Genomic DNA, 23,585 nt, shown 5'->3' with positions numbered 1-23,585 from the left:
AATAATATGTTTGAGAATAAATTTCGTTCATATAGAAAATCACCGCTGCTTTTTACAGTTCAAACTAAGTAGAAGTGTAATGCTGTATATCTTAAAAATATATATATATCTCATATATCTTAATTACAGAATGTCAAAACTATTTTTGTATTTTTTTAAAACCAATTTACTCAAAATCATCAACATTGCACTGGTTGTCGTGCCTTCGGCCCCGCAATTCGCGTTTTTTTCATATATTTTTATTCAATATTCGATATGAAGATTGGTCTTATTATTTTTTTATATAGCTAATAATACGCCGCATAATATAATAATAAATTAATTAGCTACCTTTCGACATAATATTAAAATAAAATGAACTTTTGAGAATAAGTATTGCAAAACAAAATTTAATAATTAAAATTATTGTTATTTTAATTGGTCAATAAAAGTTAATAACATGCTTAAAAACCTGCTCATAACATGGTTTACGGGTATTTCTATATTATAATTGATTTAATACATTTTTTCTATGAGAAAGCCTTTGGAATATTTTTAGATATATATCGAACACAAAACAAAAAAATATGCTACATATTATGTAGGTACCATAATAATACACATATTATGTGAATATAGTCATACCAAATTGGTTTCCTTTTCAGTTTCTGGCCTAATTACAGCCTTAGGTCCATTCTCCCAGCTTAGTTGTTGTTCCATAGTTGGTTCAGCCCAAGGTTGAAGTTCTCCTGATGCGAAGAGACCATAAAAGGTTATACCAACAAAATGCACCGTTGCTGCCATTATGAATACCGTCTTCCAACTTTCCCGATCCTGAAATAATCAATATATATATATATATATATATTTATAATCAATTATTAAGCAATCTAATACAATAATTTATAAGCAATCTAGTCGCAGATTCCATAGAAACAATGGACAAGTGGTAAAGATTTCGCTTCTTAACCCGTACATTTGAATTCCGCTTGTGGAAAAAATATACTTGCTTTTCAATATTTTTTTAGAACCAAACCATGCACCATATTGATAACAAAAAAAATGATATACCTAAAGCCTGTTTTGGAAAGCAACCAAAAAATTACACTACGCATTGTGAAGCCAGTAAAACTATATAAAAACATGTGTATTTTTGTGATTTCCCCACTTTAACTAAATATTTATTCATAAATTATTTATAATTTAAAATAATAACCACATAATATTGCTAATTACATAAAATTATTATTTTTATTTAAATAAAAAATGATGGATATACGAGCTTCAAATAAAAAATATACGGGCTATTATAGCCCTATACTATACTAGTAAGTATCTGTCATTCTTGGTCTGAAGGCACATTCACGTAAAATTTTGGAGAGGCCTTCATTTAGTCATATATAAGTGAAAAGTAATTGATGCAGAATTATTGCAATTCTGTTGCACGATATAGAAAAACGATTTAGGGAAAGATCCACGGAGACGCCATTATTAGGCACAAATTTATTCATAGAAGCGTGAAGAAGCTGTGTAGCGATACGGTATGAATGGCCGTTTCATTTCCAGCCATCAATCTCTCGGCAGTCTACGGCGCGCCCCTCGAAACCACCCTCCAACCCACACCCGCTTTATAAAGCATTGAGTTTTCCAATGCGAAAAGCCAGTGATGCGTGACCCCTTGTACGTGATCATAATGTGGTATGAATGTAATATACTGACGGCGACGAATCTGCCATAGCTTCTCAATCGAAATACCGATAATTATTTATTTATTTTATTTTTACTTTTTATAAAAAATATGTTAACTCTATAATTGAGGAGCAAACATTCAAAAAGTGATTTGTCACACATTTTGAAAAATGCCGTTTATTGTCAATTCTGATAGTCCATATTTAAATCTATGAAAGGAAACCAGAATCAGTGTTCAAAGAACCTTTTATCCTATAAAAAAATATAATGCCTTGATTTTCATTCAAATAGTGTTTTGCCCACAAGTTTCATGCAAATCGTGTTTTGTCCAAATTTCAAATCAAAAAATGAACCACTTCCGCGAATTTTGGATTATACAAAATACCAGGTTTAAATTCTTTCCTTAAACAGTTTTATAATAAAAAAAAACCATTTTGAGTACAATATGTTTTTCTTGATTATCTCAGCTCAACATCTGTGTGACAAATCACGTGTTGGATGTTTGCTCCTCAATTATTGCATAATCAGTAAACAACATTAAAAAAATATTATAGAGATGTCATTCAGTACAAAACTTTAATATGGTTTTTTTTTTTTTAAACAAAGTACCCAACATTTTCAAGGCAGCCAGCTAGATTCAAACATAATATTCAAGATACATCGATGGATTGAGTTATACAATTAAGATATCTAGTGATAGATCTCTTCAGCTATCAAAATACCAACCGTAAACTAAAATTCCACGAATGCCTACTGAATGCCCCAATCACATGATTTAAAAAAAATAGAATATACCGCAAAACACATTGTAATATAAAACCAATTATAATATACATGAGATTGAGGCCAGAGTAGACATCATCAAAAGTAAATAATAAATATATTATGTTGCAAAGCCTACAAAAAAAAAATGGATGCAGCGAAGGAAAATACCCTCAGATACCACTTAAAAATTAACAGATGATAAAGTTAAGGATGTGTTACACAGTGATTGTAAAATATTAGTTGGCGCATTATTGTCGACGAGCCACAAAACGTACTCTGGCAACTTTTTCTACTTATGAAATCACAAAAAAACCGTTTCACTTCAATAGGTATATTATATTTTTTGTGACATAAATCGGTGATGACAAAACCTTAATACGCAATCAAATGACGTCATGTTATTTATAACAAAAGGGGGATTTTAAAATGTCCAGAGTCGGTTTCGCGACTCAGTGACTCTATTATTATCTCATTTTTAGGTGATTTAACTTATTAAATTAGATATACGGCCTCATTTTTTCTTCTCATTTTGCCTAAGTTAGGTTAGTACTAAACATCTACATAACTTTCTATAAATTAAAATATAACGAAATAAACACTATTTTGCAGATTATATTTTTTGTATTGCTATATAATTATCTTATATGTTATTAAAATATTTTTCGTAAACTAAGCCATACAAAATATGTATGTAAAATCAAAGACTTTTTAATGAATCGTGTAATAGAATGGCTTATATGTGTAAAAATCTATATTACTATAATCTATATTATCAATATAACTGTATTATTTCAAAATGTTTTAATTTTTTTGAATTATTATGAAAATTTTAACGAGCTATTGGGAATCACTGAAATTGAGGAAGTATCCATCGCCGGGTCCAAAACGCGTCGGCAGCATTGTTTGGAGGCGGCGAGCGCAAGTTATTTGATCGTGAACATATCGGAGCCTTACAAGCAAAAAGCACTAAGTCACACTTTACTTATTTTGAGCTTTTCAATCAATTTTCATAAATACTCTATCCACCTGTACACATTTTTTAATAATAATTCTAAATCTAAATAAAAACGGACCGCATCTATCTAACAAGCATATTTAGATAATATTAATATTTGTCACGAAAGTGTATTTTTTATAACAATATGATTTTATGGTCTGACTTAGTGCTTTTTGGAAGCGTTTTCTGGATATTATACGATATACATCAAACAACGTTCCTAGCGAATCGGTTAGGAATTTTCATTTGCTTTTTGGCGATTTTAAAATGATTCCTAACATATGCCATACAATTTTATATGAATGTAAAATATCATACCAAATATGTAATAACGTTTATACTTGGTATTTGTAAAATACGATAAATTTAAAATGTGTTTAATAATTCATTTAATCTTGTATTCAGAATCTATAATTGATATTTGTAATATATTAAAATTATATTGTAAATGGTATTTAGTAAGTATTTATTTTTTATAATAAAACCGTGAATAAAATATTTTGTATTTTCCAATATCTTATTTTGTGATTTATATAATCTACGTATTACAATTCTAATTTCTTATGAACAGTTAACAAGTCATTGTGATATATTCTAAATTAAACAATTTAGAACTAACCTTATGCTGCGTGATGTTATCGATGGCTATGGGGCAAATGAGTCCTGCAATGGTCCCTATACCATTAGACATTCCCATCAGAATACTGGCGTATCGTGGTGCTATGTCCAAATGGTTCACGTTGTATCCTGAGATAGCAAACCCGCTAAATGCGACGCCAAATGTAAGGGCAGTCGTTGCAGCAATCTGGTTATAAAAAAATAATTGAGTTATTAAATAAGTAGATTTAGTTTCATTGAATTCAATATAATATTTAAAATTTATGACAGCTTAAAAATATATTAACAATATCGTCATTTATTTCTGGCACTGAAATTGTATTGTGCAATTGGCACATGTTGAAATGGCGGCGCTGAAATATTTTGTATAAAAAGTACTGGAGCTTAATTATGATAAAATATTTTTTTTTACATGAATTAATTAATATATGAATGCTTACCGCCGTTTTGGAGTAAGCAACGACAAGGAAGAAAATTGCTTCCAATCCAAAACCGCCACAGTTGAAGATTTTCCTCACATTTGTGGTGGAGAGGTAACCAGATCTTCTTACGTAATCTGCTAAAAGACCACCAAGTGGTACAATGATAGTCATGAGAAGATGGGGTAGCGCTCCAACCAAACCAGTCTGGAAAAATATTTAATGTTATGCTTCCTCACAATTATTCCGGTGCAACACCTACCCTTATCGGTGATATAACATTAATTCATTTTATAATAAAATATCACTATTTGAAGATTTTGTTTTAATTTAATAAAAAAATGTACATTCATAAGCAAATACTTTAATATTAAACATACGTTTTATTGAAATTGACATTTTGAATAATATTCCGTAGAAATAACAATTTTATTATAAGTTAGAACTATCTAATACAAGAAGAATTTATTTGCATACAAATCCGAATTTCTCCCTTACATAAATATTGGAAGATAATAATAAGCCACCTACATCTAATTTAATCAAAATACTTGTTTTAGGTTATTCAAAATATAATGAACTCAGTTTTATGCACTGATATTTTATGCTGGCATCAGAGTATAACGAAAGCTTTCAAAGTTGAACAACAAATGACAAACGTTAAACTTACTTCCTCAATTTGAAAGCCAAATGTTGTTTGTAAATAGGAAGCTTGGAACAGGACCAGCAAGTAGAAGTTCCACGAGCGGCAGAAGTTGGCCACGATGATCGCGTACACCGGAAGTGACGTCATGAAGTCACGCCAAGGCGTTGTGGCGATCGTTGGCATGGGCGCCTGCGTGGACTGGCCGAGAGACTGCTCGATGTACATCAGCTCTCTGGCCGATATGGTAGGGTGCTTCGATGGCTTTTCAAATGACAGCCATAGCCAGAAGAGATACCTGGTCAATAAGATACAAACACTTATTAAGTTAAAGCTTTTTGACATGTTCATTGAAAAACTAAGACACACGATGAGTATAAAAATGTATAATAGAATAATTTCACATCGTGATATTACCAAACTTGAATGGATATAAATAAAAATGTAAATGAAATAATACTTATGTAGACTTTTACAAAAATAAAGAAACAGTTTTTTCCTTATTATTGAAAAATTAACTTAATAACTATCCCAGTGAATTATCTGTTCTCTAAACTATCCCACAATGTATAGTGGCAAAGGTAAACTAGAAAATATAATAATGTATTATTATTTGATTTACAATTTTTACAATTACATTTTTCCAAAAAAAAAATGAAACCTTTTATTGTTAGCAAACTTTATAAATGTATTGTTACTCAATATTAAATTTACATACTATTCCATATTTTAGTATGTTTAATCACAGCATGACTGCAAGTGCAAATAGCAAATTCTTACATAGAAATCTTTAATTAAAAATGCAAGTGCAACATTTCTTCGATAGGTACAATGCTCGGTTAGCTTTTATTATATTGAAATGATTAATACTACAAGTTTAGTTGTAGACTTACCATACCAGCCCAGCCACCCCGTAGAAGTAAAACGGCGCTTGCCAACTGATCCAGCCAGTAAGATATCCCGATAAAGGCATCCCCAACACAACACCCGCGTAGGAACCGCAAAAGGCGAGCGTCGCGAGCCGCGAGCGCTCCATAGGCGGCGCCCAAAAACGCCAGATGCCATGGCAAGCGGGATACGTCACTCCCTGAACATTGGAAATTGTATTAATTTAATTTCAATACTTACTATCTAATGAGGATGTACATTATACCGATATGACCGCTAAACTTTGTCAGCGTAGCCTAATAGAATCACATACATATCCAAGTGGTGAATCGTAAGATTTCAATAATATCCTGTGGGAGTATTCAGTATTCACACATGTCAGTTGAAATATATGTCCTACTTATCCCGCCTCCAGTGAGGCAGGTCAGCTTTTGCGATCTGGTTCGTATAAAATGATATTATTTAGCATTTTACAAATTTGCGGTGTCTTTAAAAAAAAATCTCTTCACATCTAGGGTCGACTGTAGGATCAATATACTTACATCAAACATAGAATCCTACACACTCTAGCGCGCGACATTTACAAGGGCTTTGAGAAGTTTTTCGTGGGACGCTTTTCACACATTATTGAAAAGAGTTTATTTTTTATTATGCCATACTATACTACTAAAAAATGACGTGGAGACTTAGCGGCAAATGAATGGAAAGGATGCTGGCGAAAACAGTTATATCGACATCATGGAGATCTGTCACCGCGCTGGAGTGAAATGATCATTTACTACATTATATTAGTTCGATTAATACACTACACAGTAATTATAGTAGTAACAATTTATTACACATCCAAGTTTTGATAGAATTACTAAGATGTATTTTAACATCATGGTAATCGAATATGAAGCCTTCGGATAAGAAATCAATATTTTTCTTATTGGAATACGAGTTTGTCATCATCATTATCACCCTAGATCAGTACATTGTTGGATGAAGGCCTCTCGATTCTAATTCCGTTCTTGATGGTCTTATAAGTAAAGCCATCAATTCAGTAGCTTTCTGCTATACGTACATTTAACACATTCTCTACCTCTTGAGTACAACTACATAATTAGATCTGTCGAATGGTTGTCTTATCTTCAATCTATATATCTTGTCCATTTTTTATTTATTTTGTTCAGCAAAGTATATTACATCGTATAACCTTGTTTGATCCCTTACCCAATTAGTACATTATTTATAAGATAGACCATAATAATATAAGAAAATTAATCCCTTTTGGCGCTATTTACTTGGGAATTCATAAAATTCTGTTCGTACGAACCATCAAATATCATAAGTAGAATGCAATTCTATGTAAGAATCGGCGTCAATGGCACGAACATATAGGCATACGTCAGCGAATATAGAACATAGGCTTTGTATAGCAAGCTATCCGAGCGGATATGAGCCCATAAGATGAGCCGAGATTTACTTTGTATTGTACAGTAGGAACCCTGCCAAACAAGCTCAGTTTCTTTATGTCATCAAAGGAATAAACTTACAATAAAATCTGATATTAAGCGCCTATATTCAGCGCGTCCGCACGAACAATCTCTATTCAGACTTATCTTTTAAATCGGAATATGACTACTGGGTACGAAATAAGATTATATTCAAAACTTTTTTCCTGTAAGCCGGTTTTATATTTCAAAAGACTTGAATATAAAAGGGCGCCAAACGTGTAATACAATAAATAAAAATTATCCCATCGGTCCACTGAGCGTTGTTAATGTCTTTGTCTTGAACTTTTTTTTTATTATTGTGAATATTTTAAATTAAAGCGTTACCAGTAACCGTGACGTGACAGAAATGAACAACTGGAATTACAAATTGGTGTCATCAGTATTTTGTCACGCAGCAACAGAAAATCGAATTCAAGGGATGATTATCATAAATTATTATTTTACAGATAGAATTACATTAGGTAGGAATAAATGTCAATCATAATTATTGGCATTTTGTTCTCATTTATTATGTATTACATTAAAAATTACATTTTTTTACGATTATTGATATAAATGAAAATTTTATTTCAACACAAACACAGACCCCTCAAAACCAACCTACGCAGTACCACACTCGGTCTTAATCGAGCGTATCACGAGGCCCTACATTTGTATGTGAAGCATCAGCAGTTATTTTACTTCTTGTGACGACTGAATCCAATACCTATGGATTTAATGCGGATAGTACGTATGATCGCGGTCATAACAATAAAATGCACGTATAAACATGTACTATCATGCAAGTTGCAAGATTTCATGCATGATTCAAAAAAGTTCGGAGGCTTCTGAATTTTCACACGACAGTTGGTTCGATCGATATCTGCGCCTACACAGTAGAATGATTGTGGAGAACCTGCTAGTAAAAAAACGAACTACACCGCGTAGACTTGTTTTGAGGTTAACCGATTTCCACTACTTGTCAAATAGTACTATAAAATGACAACATCGCGTCTCGATTACTCTTGAGGAATGATAAACGAGAGACAGTCAGCACTTTTATGTGTAAACAGTTATTATCGCGATAGTTTAAAATGCACTATATTGCTGCAAGTTAATCCATGCACGTGTAGATACAGGCGCTTTAATAGTATGTTAAAACTATTGATATGTTTAGGGTTTTTGACAGTTGCGGGCATTATTAACAATGTAAAGTATACTACACATGAATCTGCAATTCAAAATTATTTGCAGCTAATTGAATTAGTATAGCTTCACTTTCACGTATGTTGTCTACATAAAAATAATAGCAATGTATCAATATTATTTCTCTTTTTTTAAATAAATAAATATGGTTCATTATTTATTCAGATAACAATATTACTATTTTCGGCTTTATTTATGGGGTAATCACATTCACGTTGAGGAGGTAGTATAAAAAGAGAGTTGTTAGTGAAAGCCAGGTTTCATTCGTGATAGTAACCATCGTGATTATAAAAAAATGTTGGTGTTCATAACATCATTTAGGTGGTTCATTATTGAAATAATATTTTACTGAAAGTCGCAATAATTGTAACTTACCTCTACAAGTCCCTGCATTACTCGTACTACGATGAGAGCTGCAGGATGGAGTACTTTTGCTCCAGGAACTAGTAAATTGAGGAAGGCTGAACAGGCAATAGCGGTACCAAATATTCTATTGGCTGGATACAGAGAAGCCAAAAAACCTCCAGGTATTTGAGTCACCAGATAACCCCAGAAAAATGAAGAGTCCACCGCACTTTCGATTCCAACAGTCCAGTTGAATTTCACTTTCTGAAAGAAAAAAAAAAAGTTAAATTCCTGTATTATATAATATAATATATTTGTCTTGATTTATCTATATGCCTGTCTGTAATAGAGACTAGAGAAAACTTATGTAAATGTGTAGTAGAGAGCGAGATAGGAAGAAGACGTATTAAAATGTGTAGGGTGGGAGAAAACATGTACGCAAACGTAAATTCTAAATATGAAAAATAAACACGTAAATAAAGAATCGTTTAATTTAATGGGGTCGGAAAATAAAACAAATGATAGAATACTCTTATAATAGTTTGACAGATGTTTACAGTGCAGTACTAGCATATCGAGTACATAGAAAGTATTAAACGACATCACATTTAATTTGTGACAGATTGAGGCAATGGTAAAAATAAGTATGGTCTCGGATAAATAAACACGATTTTGAACACATTATATAAATCTGTGAAAATGTAAATTTCTATAAGAATATTCTTGATTCAAATTGAAGAGATCTCGGCAATGGATGAATCGAAGTGAAAGTGTTCAAAAATTAACAAAAAATAACAATTTTGACAGGTGGCACTGCCACCTGGTATTTTTTTCTAGTAAATACTAATTAGCTAGATACTAATTAGACATTTTACACATACATTTTCCGCATATTTCTAACTGAATTTATTTTATATAAACGTGGGCATAATATTGAAATATCAATAGTAAAATTACTAATTGATGACATCTGATATATTATATCTAAATAGTCAACGACTTTTAGTGCACTACAATAATTATCCTGCATTTTTTCGAACAAATTAAAGATAAATAAAAGTAGATAACGTATGAAACCCTAGGAAAATTCTTTGACAAATTCTTGGACCAAGTGAGATTCGAACATATATTTTTTCTTGCATGGTCAGTGCTCTAACCGTTAAGATATCGATCCAAGTGCCTTTTTTACTAAATCTGATTCATAAATGGGTTCTAACATTCTTGTACTTGATAATAATTATGTTTTTTCTTCAAAACTGAATGTACAGTAGGTTTAAAGGTATATAATTTATTTTTTTATGTGTATATCTCTATTTGAGGGCAACTGTCTTATATGTATAAAAAGAAAACTTTTGGGAGTTCACAATTTAAGCTTTTTTTATCCGCATAATGTCTATGAACTTACAGCTTTTTGTTTTCAGAAATTACAAATATATAATCTGATATGCATAATTATTTAGGTACGCACATATTTCGTATTTGACTCATTTTCTCTAAAATTGTATACTTTTTATAAATTGTATAATCATTTTAAAATAAGTATCATTAAATTACATAAATATTTAGTAGACTTATACATGTGCTGTCTTAAAGCCACATTTTAATCGTCATTTCCAATTTACGAGGAACACCGATTTGCGTATAGGGTTGTTAATGGCCAGAGAGTAGACAGAAGTCCGCGGGACTCCCCTCGTGGCGATTCATCGGAAGATCCCCTACTACCCCCTCGTGAACCCCCAATCTCCCATCCAGGACACGGGTGTTTGCGGCCTTTTCGCTTAGTTGGGACATCAATGCAATCAGAATTACAAAACACTCTGCTCGGGGGGTGAGTTGATACAACATAAGGGAAATATTATACCAGACACTTATTTTTTATTCGAAATGTAGTGACATTTAAAGGAAAAAAACGATGTGGTTTTCTATTTACTTTTGGGAACATATTATAATATTTGTATAATATAATGTTACATAAAGTAAAAAAAGAAATTTTGAGGCGACTATTGCATGACTTGAGATATTCAAAATTTATAGGGAATCTAAATGAGGAATTATTAGTAGTTATACATATTTTCGTATTGTAATTAAAATAGTGTAAAAACCACTACACCTATTTTGATGTTTGATGGCTTGAATGAAATAATATCTGGGTTCCATGATGAATGCAAAAATTAAATTTATTACAAAAAAACGAGTTAACAACAAGTTAACGAGTTAACAACAACAATAAAAACAAGTTAGCATCCCATGATTGATTATTTTATCCCAACAAGCCAATAACTGACTAGTATATTACATTCGCATAATAATGCCATACTTTTTTCGTTCTAAGTTCAAAACTGATATTTTCCTTTTCTCTCTCCCTCTCTATTTACAGGGAGAAAAGATCTTAAAACTAATCAATTGATACTATGATTATTTTAATAATCTGGATTTACTAAAATATGGAAGAGCTCACAAAATTTAGTAAAACAGTATAGGTACTCACTATCTTGAAATAACCAACTCTTCTCTTATGATATGGTCAACGACCACAAATATTAAAAAATAGTTTTGAAATAAAGGAGTGAACACCTTTTTCACATTTTAATACTTATTTTATTGTAACATGACGTTGTCGTCAATATAACATGAATAATACTGACAGATTACACTATGTTATAATTATCTAGTTTTAAGATTTTAATCCACGTCAGATATCTTCTTCAGTCTGTAATAATTCTTACTGGTCAGATTTTTCCTTTGTAAAATATGTCAATATATTAAGTTTGCTTGGTTCTTTATTTTGTGCACAAAAATTATTCTAATTCATTTTGTCCAATTGTTTGGGATATAAATACTGTTAATAATGTTAAAATATAATAATTTAAAAAATGTTTATTTTTTTAAAACATTATTTTTTGTAGTCTGTGACTGTTTCAACATGTGATTCATTATCATGCCATCTAAATTTGATTTATAAAGAATATTTTTTGAATTCACTTGCATCAACACGTAAATAATTGATATTTCGAAGTTATACTTTTGGCGCTTTTGGGAAATCAGATCAGAGTATATTTTTGACGTGTGACACACGAAAAAAACGCACTCGATTGGATTCAAACCACCGATTGTTCGGTTATCAGCCGAACGTACTACCTTTACGCCATGGTATGATACTGCAATCGTGACGATTATACAGTATAATATTATAGTTTAGAATTGTTCCGTTGCCTAGGCAGCGAATTTATTATTGTCGACCATTTGCAATTCATTACGTAAATAAACGATTCAACGCCAAAGTGACAGTTCGTACTTTAAAAATAAAAACAACGAGAAAAATTATATAATTTAGTAATATAAGTTAAAATGTATATAAATAAACCAACGGCGTTCTAACAAGCGGTCCTTTTTCTTGAGTGTGTAATTTATCAAGATAATTAAGAGCTAGTCAAAGAATCTAGTTTATCACAAGTTTTGTTTTTGTTTTGTGACGCCAAAGAAGAATAACTTCTAACCCGCGTACATAAGTACACACCGATTGTTTTATTAGATTTGAGTAATGTTAAGGTAACATAACGTCTTCTTTCGTAATATATCAACCGAGTAACTAAGAATCGTGTGTTCATTCAATTCTTTATATCCAAACCCGTGACTTACTGATCAAAATAGCAACGCATTAACCTTTTGGCTACGGTATACTGTGGTAATAAATAAATTGATATATAAATTCAAACATTGTCATGTCCAAATGTATACATATGTTTACATAGCCTGTTAAATACTGAATAAAACAAAAGTCGTAACGCTTATTTGTTTCATACATAAATTATATATATCTTACATGTATGTAAATATGTAGTATTGTATATTATCACCTGCGTATCACAAAATTATGTATAAACCTTTGTCGGGTGGAGAGCTATTTAGAATACCTACCTGTAATTTATTTAGAATTAAAATAGCGCAATAAATTGTAGTGTTAATTTAACCTAAGTCCAGTAGCCAAAAATAGAGTCACGTCCACATATTGGACTGAATACACGCATCGGGCATTACCGAGGGGGCGGCCGAGACAACTCCCACTTTGCTTCTAAGCCCCCCTTATGATGCGAAATGCTTCCCCCGACCGCCCCTTTCTGGCGGAGGTAAAAAGGACCAGTGGAAAAGCTGATTAAAAGAGAACTTTGTAAATTTATGATGCGGACATTAATTGCAGCATCCTTGCAAAAAGATTATAATGTAGAATAAAAGGGTGGAAATTATATGGATTCAAAGTTGTACAAAGCTTGAATTTCATTCTTATAGTTATTTTATATAATTTACTTATATATTACCTTTAAATTATAATCTGCCAGTGGATTTTTCAATATACCCTTATTTGTTTTTCTTTTCTGTCTTGACAATTTGACGCTAACTCCATCCATTAAATACTCTTGCCTATTATTCGCTCTTCTTCTCCAATTAATCACTTTTACCACTCGCAAATCTCTTTATAGACGATCAAACTATCAAAATTCATGGTATTCCTGCACTCTGTGCCCTTTTACTCAATATGAGCCATTTTTTCAGTGCATGCGTTGAACTCAATATTTTGATAAATCTGACAACATCACACTCATTAAAGAGCTTATTAAGCTCATGATTGTAGCGCTGGGTCTAGGACGATTTGGCGCCAAAACAACTGGACGCCACGGAATTCGAAAATAAATAAACGTTAGGTACTCATAGGTACCTTTAAAAAAATATTTAATGTTAGTATTATTATTTATATTTAAATTATTATATTATGATAAAATAGTTAATGAGAATTTAAATATCCACACGTAAATAATTATTTAATCGTGCATATGTTTAAGTTCCAACGTAAAAAAGAGTTTATTTTTTATTTTTATATAAAGCCTTAGGTATGGTTATTCTCAATCCGCAATAAAAAATAATATGTTAAAAGTAAAATGAATTAAAACTTCTAAGTAGTTGATAGAAACTTATTAAAATTTCTCGTCTACGTTCTGTATACGTGTCTATGACAGTGCGGCGTCCAATTGTCCTAGCGTCCAGTTGTCCCATTCCCTGTAGCGCTGTTTCCAGATGCTATTCTCATAGATAATTATTATTATTTTATACCTGTATAACTAAGCACATGTCACAAGTTCGATTTTGCGTAAAATAAGACATGTTCCTATTTTTTTATATTCCTCAAATCCAATTAACCCCATGAGTCTATTCATGACAGAAATCCGAATTTCATAAAATCCCAAAGCTGTCAAATCAATAATAACGTGAAAAATCTTTAATTCCGTTTTCCCAAAAATGTTCTTTTTGGACTGACTATAAAGTATATATTATTATATTATTAACACTTATATTATAAACGTACTGAAAGCTGTTATATAATATTAATTTTCAATTATAAATAGTACTACTAAAGATAGCCCATATATTTTTCAATCGCTATATCTATTCTCGATTATGATAATAATTGATTGTAGGTATTTGATACGGATTTGTTTTTGGTAGGTACGTCACGCTATACGTCTTCATAACCGGCGTGAAATTGTTATGGTTAACGTAACGAGTTATGAAGAGGTAACCTTTTATATACTACAAAATATAACTTAGCGTGCGGTGGTTGTGAAAACTAATAGCTCGCAATACACGGGCAATATTCAAAACACGACACCGCTATCGATGAGGTCACGCTTCCAGTTTTAGTTATTAGTCCATATTTTAGTAACGTACCTGATGTGCATCTTGCAACTTCGCCATGCCCATGTTACATCGCATGCCAAAAGAGATGATGAAGCCGATGCAGGTGAGCACAGCGATGGTGAACCGCTTGCTGAGGCACGGGCATTCCGCCCTGACGTAACGGTCGATGTGGCGCAGCGGGGGCCTCTCGGGAGAGGGCAGGGACTCCGGGGAACCTGCCCCGCCGCCGAAAGTCTTCTCATAGCCCTCCTTCTGGTCGAACTCGAACTCCTCGTATTGAGGATTCCTGCAAGAAAATATATACACGCAAATTAGAAATAACTATTTTTAGCATTTTTTTTCATTTATCTGTCGTTTTTTCCATCGCTGATTGTGTGTTTTTTAAATATCTAATAATCTCCAGCAAATATGGATTAACAATATTATATGTATATACGTACGACGAATTAAAAACACAAAAACTGACACAGACTGGTTAAAATCTATCTAAATACTATGTTTCCAGTGGTTGTTATAAGTTTCATGCTAGATTTAGTATTTTTATAATTTGGATCCATCAGTTTTGAAAAATTTGCATCTGTTGCACATGTCGCATGATGTTTAATCTATCATTTTTCGATACTAAAAATAACTTAAAAGTTCTCATAAAAAAAACTAGAATATCACACTAAATTTGCATGACAATTAATATGCCAGCCTTTGTACCATATATTCTACTAAGATCTTAGCACTAAAATAATTATTTGTTACATACTTTTAGAGTATTTATGTCATTACCAAATTTCGTTCTTGCATATTTTTAATCAAACGTCTTATTTATTAAGTAGTTACTTTGTTGCCAATAACTATAATATTTTATTGAGATGCTAGTTTCTAAATATTTCATATTTTTGTGAATAAGAGCTGACAACACTTGATGGTTCTATTTTTTATAATCGGAACGTATCACCATTTAAAAAATATAAAATGACACTATTAAAAATCGTTTAATGATGATACGATATTTATAAATAAACTGAGGTGTCTGAAAACAAAAGCGAAAGTTTTTGAAAATCGATATAAACAAAAACGGCAATATTCTGGTGGCAGCTGGTGAACAATTCCATTTTTGTTTTTATCAATTTTTAAAAACTGCCGTTTTTGTTTCCAGACTCCTCAACTGAACGTATATGTGTCAAAAATAAAATTCGATAACAAAAAAAAAATACATTATTTTATATGCAGTATTTTTATAGATGCCAAATTTATTATTGTAATATATATTAATTGAGTCTCAATAATAAATTGACGATGATGATAAATAATATAAGTATGTATATATATATATGCACAGAACACGTCCACCATTAGTGCTGTAATTATACGACAGTAAAGTGACATCAATGTACCAATGTCACGAAATGCATTAGTCAAATCTATGTACGATATTTATTGTTCGCGTGTTGCTGACTTTGATTCACTTTTTAAATACCCTTTTAGTGATCATATATAGGGTGTTATTAATACTCATTAATTTGTATGCTAATTATTTTTACTTACAGTAATTTAAATTATTATTAACATCAAATATTTAATTGATAGATGGATTTTTTTAAATAAACAAATTGAAAGAATTTGAAATGATAATCTTAAGTAAAAATACAATGGATAATTCACATATACGACGTATCCCAGCATAAATATGAATAATCGAAAATTACTTCAGATATTTTTGACGAATGGCAAAATGAATCTTAAAATTTTATAGATTTAAGTGATATTTTAACGTAGCGTTCGGTAACTTACACATTGGATTTTCACGCAGTAGATCAGATGAGTCTAACCTTTTTACAAACAAAAGCTGCTTCTTATATTGATGAGTATAACGTATATATAAGAAAATAGTACCGCAGGAAAAATCTTTTCCTGAAATAAAGTATAATTTATAAAAAGATGTTCAATATACTCGTATCTTATATGTACGTATAATACATAATATTATATATCTCTTTCATATTATTATTACGTAGCTTTTAAAAATACAAATTTTTTTGTGCAATTTATGTATTCACTTATTAATTAAACAATAACAATAAGCATGTATCTTGATATAATATATTATTATGATGTATATTTAATTGCTAGGTTGAAAAGGTTTTGATATTTTTTTTCGAGAGATGGATGTTAGCTATTTGCTCAACCTAGTAAGTCCTTGCTCTATATTCAAGAACACAGTCAAAAACAATATGTGAATTTTTGCCAAACCCTAGATTTGAACCCGAAACCTCGACTTACTAAGCGGATACGTTACCACTCGGCCATCGTGGGCGCCATATATAGTAATGACGTCTACATAAATACTAAACTAATACAATTCTGATATAACTGACAAAATACGAACGCGCGAAGAAAATACATTTTAGTATAATAATATGTATTATACTAAAGCTATATAGCTCATTTGAAATTTTCATATATAGATAAAGATAAAAAAATGTGTTATATATATTTTTTTTCAACGAAAAATTGATACGTACAAAATGATAACCATGTTTTATTTGACTCTGGATGATAATAATACTATCGAAAAAATATATCTGATTTTCAAAATCACTCTCCGATATTTGATTTCCCTCGATAAAGGTTTTCAAAGTTTTCACAATAGAATCATAAGAACACGCTATAAATAAATTTGATATGGCAAAAATATCTCAATGTGAAAAAACATCCCCCGGCGTTGCGGAGTCGATCGGGAACCCCCTTCCTTTGGGGAATGGGTGTAATGGTCGCCTTTTGTTGCACTAATGCTCCCCTAACTCTGTGACGTATAATTTCAGAAATTTAACAACGTTTTAGGAATCGATTGCGGGGTGCGTGGTATGGGGCGTTACTTGTCGTGTTTTTTTTCTATGTTGAACGGTAGCGTAATGTTATCTATATAATTAAGTTAAACCATGTAGGGAGATCTTTTATTTAATTATATTATAATATTATATCACAGTATTTATGTGTATAACAACAGTGAATCAATATTAAAAATTGTATCATCTACTACCTGCCCCAGCTTTTTTCACTCTTCTTGGTTCCTAATTATTCGCTGCCACGTATATTTACTGACTATAAAAAATCATCGATACAACGAATTTAGGATATCCTGTGGTCGATTAGTACGCATTGGGTATCACTCACTGTATGATTGTATTTGTCCAGCTCTTGTCTACTCAACGAGCGAATTTTTCAATTCATTACCATATCATCTACTTGGCTATCTCTAGCACATGGATACACATGTGCAGATAAGGTGTATCCTGTATAGCAGACCTAATCTTCAAAGGTATTATAAATTCATTTAAATTAAACAATGTTAACAAACACACACATAACATGTGTGGACATATTATTACAATAATACATCTTTAAAACAATCTATTTTCTGTTAAATAAGAATAACATTCAAAGCGGAATGTTTTTAATTTTACATCTAACTTAATCTTCAGTTGTTTAATATACCAGATCAGATAGTTGCGCGAGAAAATTTCGGTCTTTAGACGGAGCACAAGTAGGAAGTTGGAACCGTTAGTTCGGATACCGGGACGATACTTGCACAAGATACGGGGAGATAGACAAGATTCTTGGAGGATGTCTAAGACTTGATGCGATAAAACCATAAATTATATAGATAATGATTTGGTGCCCTGGAAAGAAATGAGCTTAAGCTGATACTGAGGATAAGAACAGGTCACACAATGGGTAAAAGATTTAATGTCCTCTGCGATTAATGTGATGTTTTGGAAGACATTGTACATATAGCAGTACAATACCCTAAATATGAACGACACAGAGTAACTGTAAACTGCAAATTACGAATATCTTTGAGAATGTCGACGAATTGAAAAGTGACGGTGGGTAAGACAGAAGAACTTGGCAAAACTGTAAAGTTGTTTAACAGAATTGGAATGAAAACCTGATCGGCGGATCCTTTTCTAGATGAAAAGAGGTGATATGACATCGAGTCGCTGTCAAAGCCTCGGTAAAATCATTGAAAAAAATAGATAATGATTTTTATGTCATCATTATTAAACTTTGATTTCATTAACATTGTGAGCTTAGTATAAGTAAGCCTACCACAACATAATAAAAATATTATTATGTATATATATTGAAATATCATACTACTAAATAGAAGAGGTGATTGTTAATCTATATAAGACCATATCCTAATAGCCCTTAGTCAGCGGAGATTATCTTTGGCGCAGATGAAGTAATTGATTTATCAAATGATTTAAAAGGTTCCTCGAAATAGTTCAAACTCATGTCGCTTATAAATATCAAAATCTCACAAATTTTGTATAAAATATTACACGAAGCACAACAAAATATTTTCAACTAGCCTCAAACATATAACATTACCACTCAAACATATATGTACTGAAAAATATACCACTGATATTATACAAGGTGTGATTTCAGGAAAAAGATACGTTGATATTTTCATTGATTGCGTCGGTAGCTGAAACTTATGTTTATGATTTTATTTTTTATCATACTGAATAATATAATTGGAGCACATAATAATAATTAATATACACAAACCTAATAAATGTACCATGAATTAATAGTTAGTTAAAACAAAATCTATCGTTACTCCTGAAAGGTGAAGTGGGTCCTACAATTTAAATCTCGGAAATCGTAATAATTACCACTACTTACTACGTAATATACCTACAATAGGTAAGATTCGGCAATTTAAATATTTATTGAGAAGTATTTAGTGTATCTGGCTGCCAGATATACACTTGTACACTTATAAAACCCCCAGAATGAGAAGGCGATGGCGCCAGCGAGATGTGGTTCACAATATGCACTTCACAATCTTCAGATCGGCGTAGCACGCGCCTTGCGTATGAATAACTCTGCAGTTAAAACCTTCAGACGTGTATTAAGAAATAAATTATATCGATTTCTTTCATTCACTTTCAATGCCATAATATTTTAACAGATACCTAATCATAATCGAATTCTAATTTATGAGTTCTATACTATTCCATAGGAATTGATTTAAACGACGCGTTCGACATCTCCAGGTACTATGCATATCTACCTATGTAAATATATATTATCATGCAGTGTCCTTGGGTACTATTGTATCACTATATTTGTCGAGTTTTTTTTTGTCCAGTTGAGTGACATGTCCACCCAATTGCTATTTCATCACATTGACCTCTATCACACCGCATACACTTGCCTGCCACCATTATTATTTTCTGTGGTATTACCGCGTTATTTATAGCCAACATGCGCCTTTCGATACCACGTGACGCTACTCACAGTATTTTCATATATTATATATTAAGGATTCATGTTTCATATGCATTCGTGACTGAGTCCTATTATATCAGAATATTAATACCGCAATATTAAAATACTCTAAAATCATCCAAAAATTCTCCACTATACCTATATGGGCTTGTATGAAAGATGGCAAATGAAGAGAATAATATAGAATAGACTGATATAGTGCCATTCGATTTACATCATTATACCAGTGTAACACAATAAATCAACATTGAGAAACTGCGCTAGTTATGTATGTGTATGAGAAAAAGTAGGGAAATAATTCACTAGTATTAGTTATCAATGTTTTCCGCATGAGAAACAGAATTTAAAAGTTGCTTAGATATACCCACCCATGGTAGAGTACTGGCTAAGAGTTTGCTAACAAAGCATTGTTGTTTTCCAGCGTGAGTATGTTCAGAGCAATAACCCAATAGATGACGAGTGACTAATAACCATTCCTAAAAACAAAGTATACCATTATAACTTTTAATCTACTCCCATGTAGTCAGGTACGTGTAATCCGCTTAAGAGTGAAAATAGTAATTTACTTAAATACCTGAATCTATTACCTGGACCTGAAAGTATGCATGGTATCAAAAACAGAAAACTACAATACTTCGTTCATATTCTTATGAGATGACAAAGTATAACTTTCTTCCACCCATAATCTAAAGAAATATAAATGATAAACGTGTCAGAAGAGAGTGTTGCATTTTTTGGTTTAAAAATCTTCGTGATTGCAGCACCATCGAATTGAGTATCAGATGATAGAATGAGGATCACTCTGATAGTGGCCGTAGAAGTTTTTTCGTGCGACTTTTAAAATTTGGTAGAATCAACCAATCAAAAGTTTCTGTTTATAATATACTTAAACTTCATCATATCGATTCATGTTGAATTTGGACTGGTGTCTTTCTGCATAATACCAATTTAAAGATTAATATTTTTTGGAAAAATCCCCAGGATTGATGAAGATAAAATTATAGAAAATATTATAAATCAATAAATTGTTGTTGTTATTTCTTTTGACTGTGCAAATTTTCTGCACTATATTCTGACGTCATTCGATGCATTGAATTGTGCCGTGATTTTTGATATCTGAGTACAGCTCTGCACGGAAAACAGGCGGAAGTGACATCAAGAGGCCACCGCTATATTGCTTTCAGCTCCCACACCTTCAGCCCCGGCGCTGTATATTTCCATCGAGTTATAAGTGCTGAACGTCCACATCGCCATCTGTCGGCGCCCTCGCTAACTAGCTTGTCGATTGGGAGCGCTTTTGTCATATTAATTTATTGCATAATTGGTATTTAGGACAAACACTTGTTGGTAAAATTTAAATCAAGCAGAGTTGAGTAAGTTTATTGTGTAATATTAAAATTTGCAGAACAGAGCTTGAACTATTACTAGAAAGAGTCATAATAATATGATCATTTTTATTACAATACTTGACGAAAATTCCGATTTTTTTTAAATAGGTACGTATGGTTGAATTGGTAGCTATAGAAAAAGTAATATTCTGTATGTTTGGCTTGTTAAAATATATGATTTTCGACCAGTTTTAACACGTTGTTAAACAGCGGTGCTTCATCATCCACTCATAACAAATCAAGTTTGACAGTTCCTCCTCCATCCTCTTGAAATACTTGAGGTCTTTGACAAATGCAGATGATGATAACAGCGTGAAGTTTATTAAAACTAAACATTCAATAAATGACTTGCAGCTAATTTAACAATCAGGCTTAATAACCTTTTTTAACGTATAATTTCCTCTTTCCATAAAAATCTAGTTTTCTTCAACAATTTCAGTTTAAATATTGCTTGAGACTTTACATAAATATATATATAGTGCCCTTTGTGCACAACCTCAAGGGTTCCCTCGCCAAGGCCAACTCTCCCTCACCCTGAAGCAGTGCTACAAAACGATCAACGCGCTGTCGGTTTCGCATGGTGCGAGACGTGGCGATGGACCGAAAGAAGTGGCACGACTATATATTTACCCTTTGCCCCAACACTGGTGGGTGACTGGGTGAAGTAAGTAAGTAAGTTATATAGGACAGAGTATAATTACAGATACCAAAGACTTACACTGGTTTATAATTATAGTAGGTACCTATGTAAGGATGCTTACTGAAGAAATATCAAAATGACTTTGTGGTAAGTAATTGAATAAATCATTTTTCTTTCAGAGAAATGTTGAAATTACTAAAACAGATTAACTAAAATTAAAATAGTCTCACAGAGTATCTTCAAAATGTGTAATGTATAAAATAATATAATTACAAGATAAAAAGAACTTTTTATATAGGTACAACGTTTTTAAATTTTCTGTTGAATCATATAAACTTGACTTGACTAGCTTAAACGATCAAAAAAAATTGTACTTGATAGAAATAATACTGAATTAATGTCATTTTGACATTTCATATTGATTTCCATAGTAACGCACGTATATATTTATAATTTAGTTGGTAGGACCCCAGACACCTAGCAACCAATAATAGTGGATTGGATTACGGATTTCTTCCGAAATAACTTTTCATACAAAACAGAATTAACTGAAAATGAATTCAATTCTACTTAAAGATGGCTAAAATTATTAAAATAATGCATTGGCATCGTGTTCTGATATATTCTAAAAGTTTCAAATGTCTAGCTAGGGAAGTTATTTAAAAATCGATTTCAAATCGATAAACAACCACCGGACAAATAAGGATACGACCTAATAAAAACGTTGTAAAAATCAATACACAAGCAACCGAATGTGTAATATAATATAACGTGAATTTTCCGATCGCCAGTATAAGTAAAGTTTTCCCGGATTGAATCAAATCACCCCCCTTATTATAAAAAAATCCCTGTCATCACATCCTTGTCCCTGGACGCAGACGGTATTCGAACCGAACCCCGCCCACCTGATTTACGAGCTACCGTACCAAGTCCTGTTTCTTAGCATTATTTCTTTCGCATTATATGGATACAGCGGGCTTCTTATGACCGCGTCATAAGAATTATGAGTTTGGAACCTGAGAATTGCCTTGTTAGAGGTTTTTATTTATGAGCAGATTTATTTTATGTGCGCTGGGGATTTGGCGAGTGAATTGAGAAGCTCAGCCGCCACAGGGGATCGTTACCTATCTGGCGAGAGATGACGTGGAAATTCATAGCTTTAAGGTTGTCATACCTACCCAATACTGGTCAGAACTTTTATTTTGCGTCAGCGGTTCATTGCTTTGTTTTATTTTATCACCATTTGTAATGCAATGTTTTTATAGTAAAACTACAAATTGGATTTTAAATCAATCATTTAATTATAATAGGCTATCCTCATTGTATTATGCCAGACATAACGCCAGACTTTTAACGTCATAATATTGATGAAGACTTGATATTAATCAATAGTTTAACGTTTACCTTAAACTTAGATCCTTAAAATTATTTTCATAATATTTTTAAGGGGGGTCGAGATTTTTTTTCATAATTTACAATTTCAACACGGTTTTTAATCAAAGTCAAAAATCTACACGACGAAAAATTGAAAACTTAATAAA

General features: G+C 31.8%; 1 protein-coding gene across 2 annotated transcripts in view; it reads right to left on the bottom strand.

Annotated features, from left to right (window-relative positions):
* Positions 1-23,585, bottom strand: part of VGlut (Vesicular glutamate transporter) — a 92,233-nt gene that overhangs the window by 5,197 nt on the left and 63,451 nt on the right. For both annotated transcript variants that reach the window (XM_085959773.1, XM_085959781.1), the window contains exons 5-11: positions 14,749-15,004; positions 9,058-9,291; positions 6,004-6,197; positions 5,138-5,408; positions 4,489-4,674; positions 4,050-4,235; positions 625-813 (exon numbers count right to left, since the gene is read on the bottom strand). In XM_085959773.1, the coding sequence (XP_085815899.1) occupies positions 625-813; positions 4,050-4,235; positions 4,489-4,674; positions 5,138-5,408; positions 6,004-6,197; positions 9,058-9,291; positions 14,749-15,004 (1,516 nt within the window). The remainder of the gene's footprint in view (positions 1-624; positions 814-4,049; positions 4,236-4,488; positions 4,675-5,137; positions 5,409-6,003; positions 6,198-9,057; positions 9,292-14,748; positions 15,005-23,585) is intronic.

The sequence above is a fragment of the Rhyacophila brunnea genome, unplaced genomic scaffold (assembly GCF_057557595.1).
Source record: "Rhyacophila brunnea isolate RB1 unplaced genomic scaffold, BYU_Rbru_1.0 scaffold_11, whole genome shotgun sequence".
Lineage (NCBI taxonomy): Eukaryota > Metazoa > Arthropoda > Insecta > Trichoptera > Rhyacophilidae > Rhyacophila > Rhyacophila brunnea.
The sequence above is the reverse complement of the archived record's forward strand: the minus strand, read 5'-3'. Positions and strand labels throughout refer to the sequence as shown.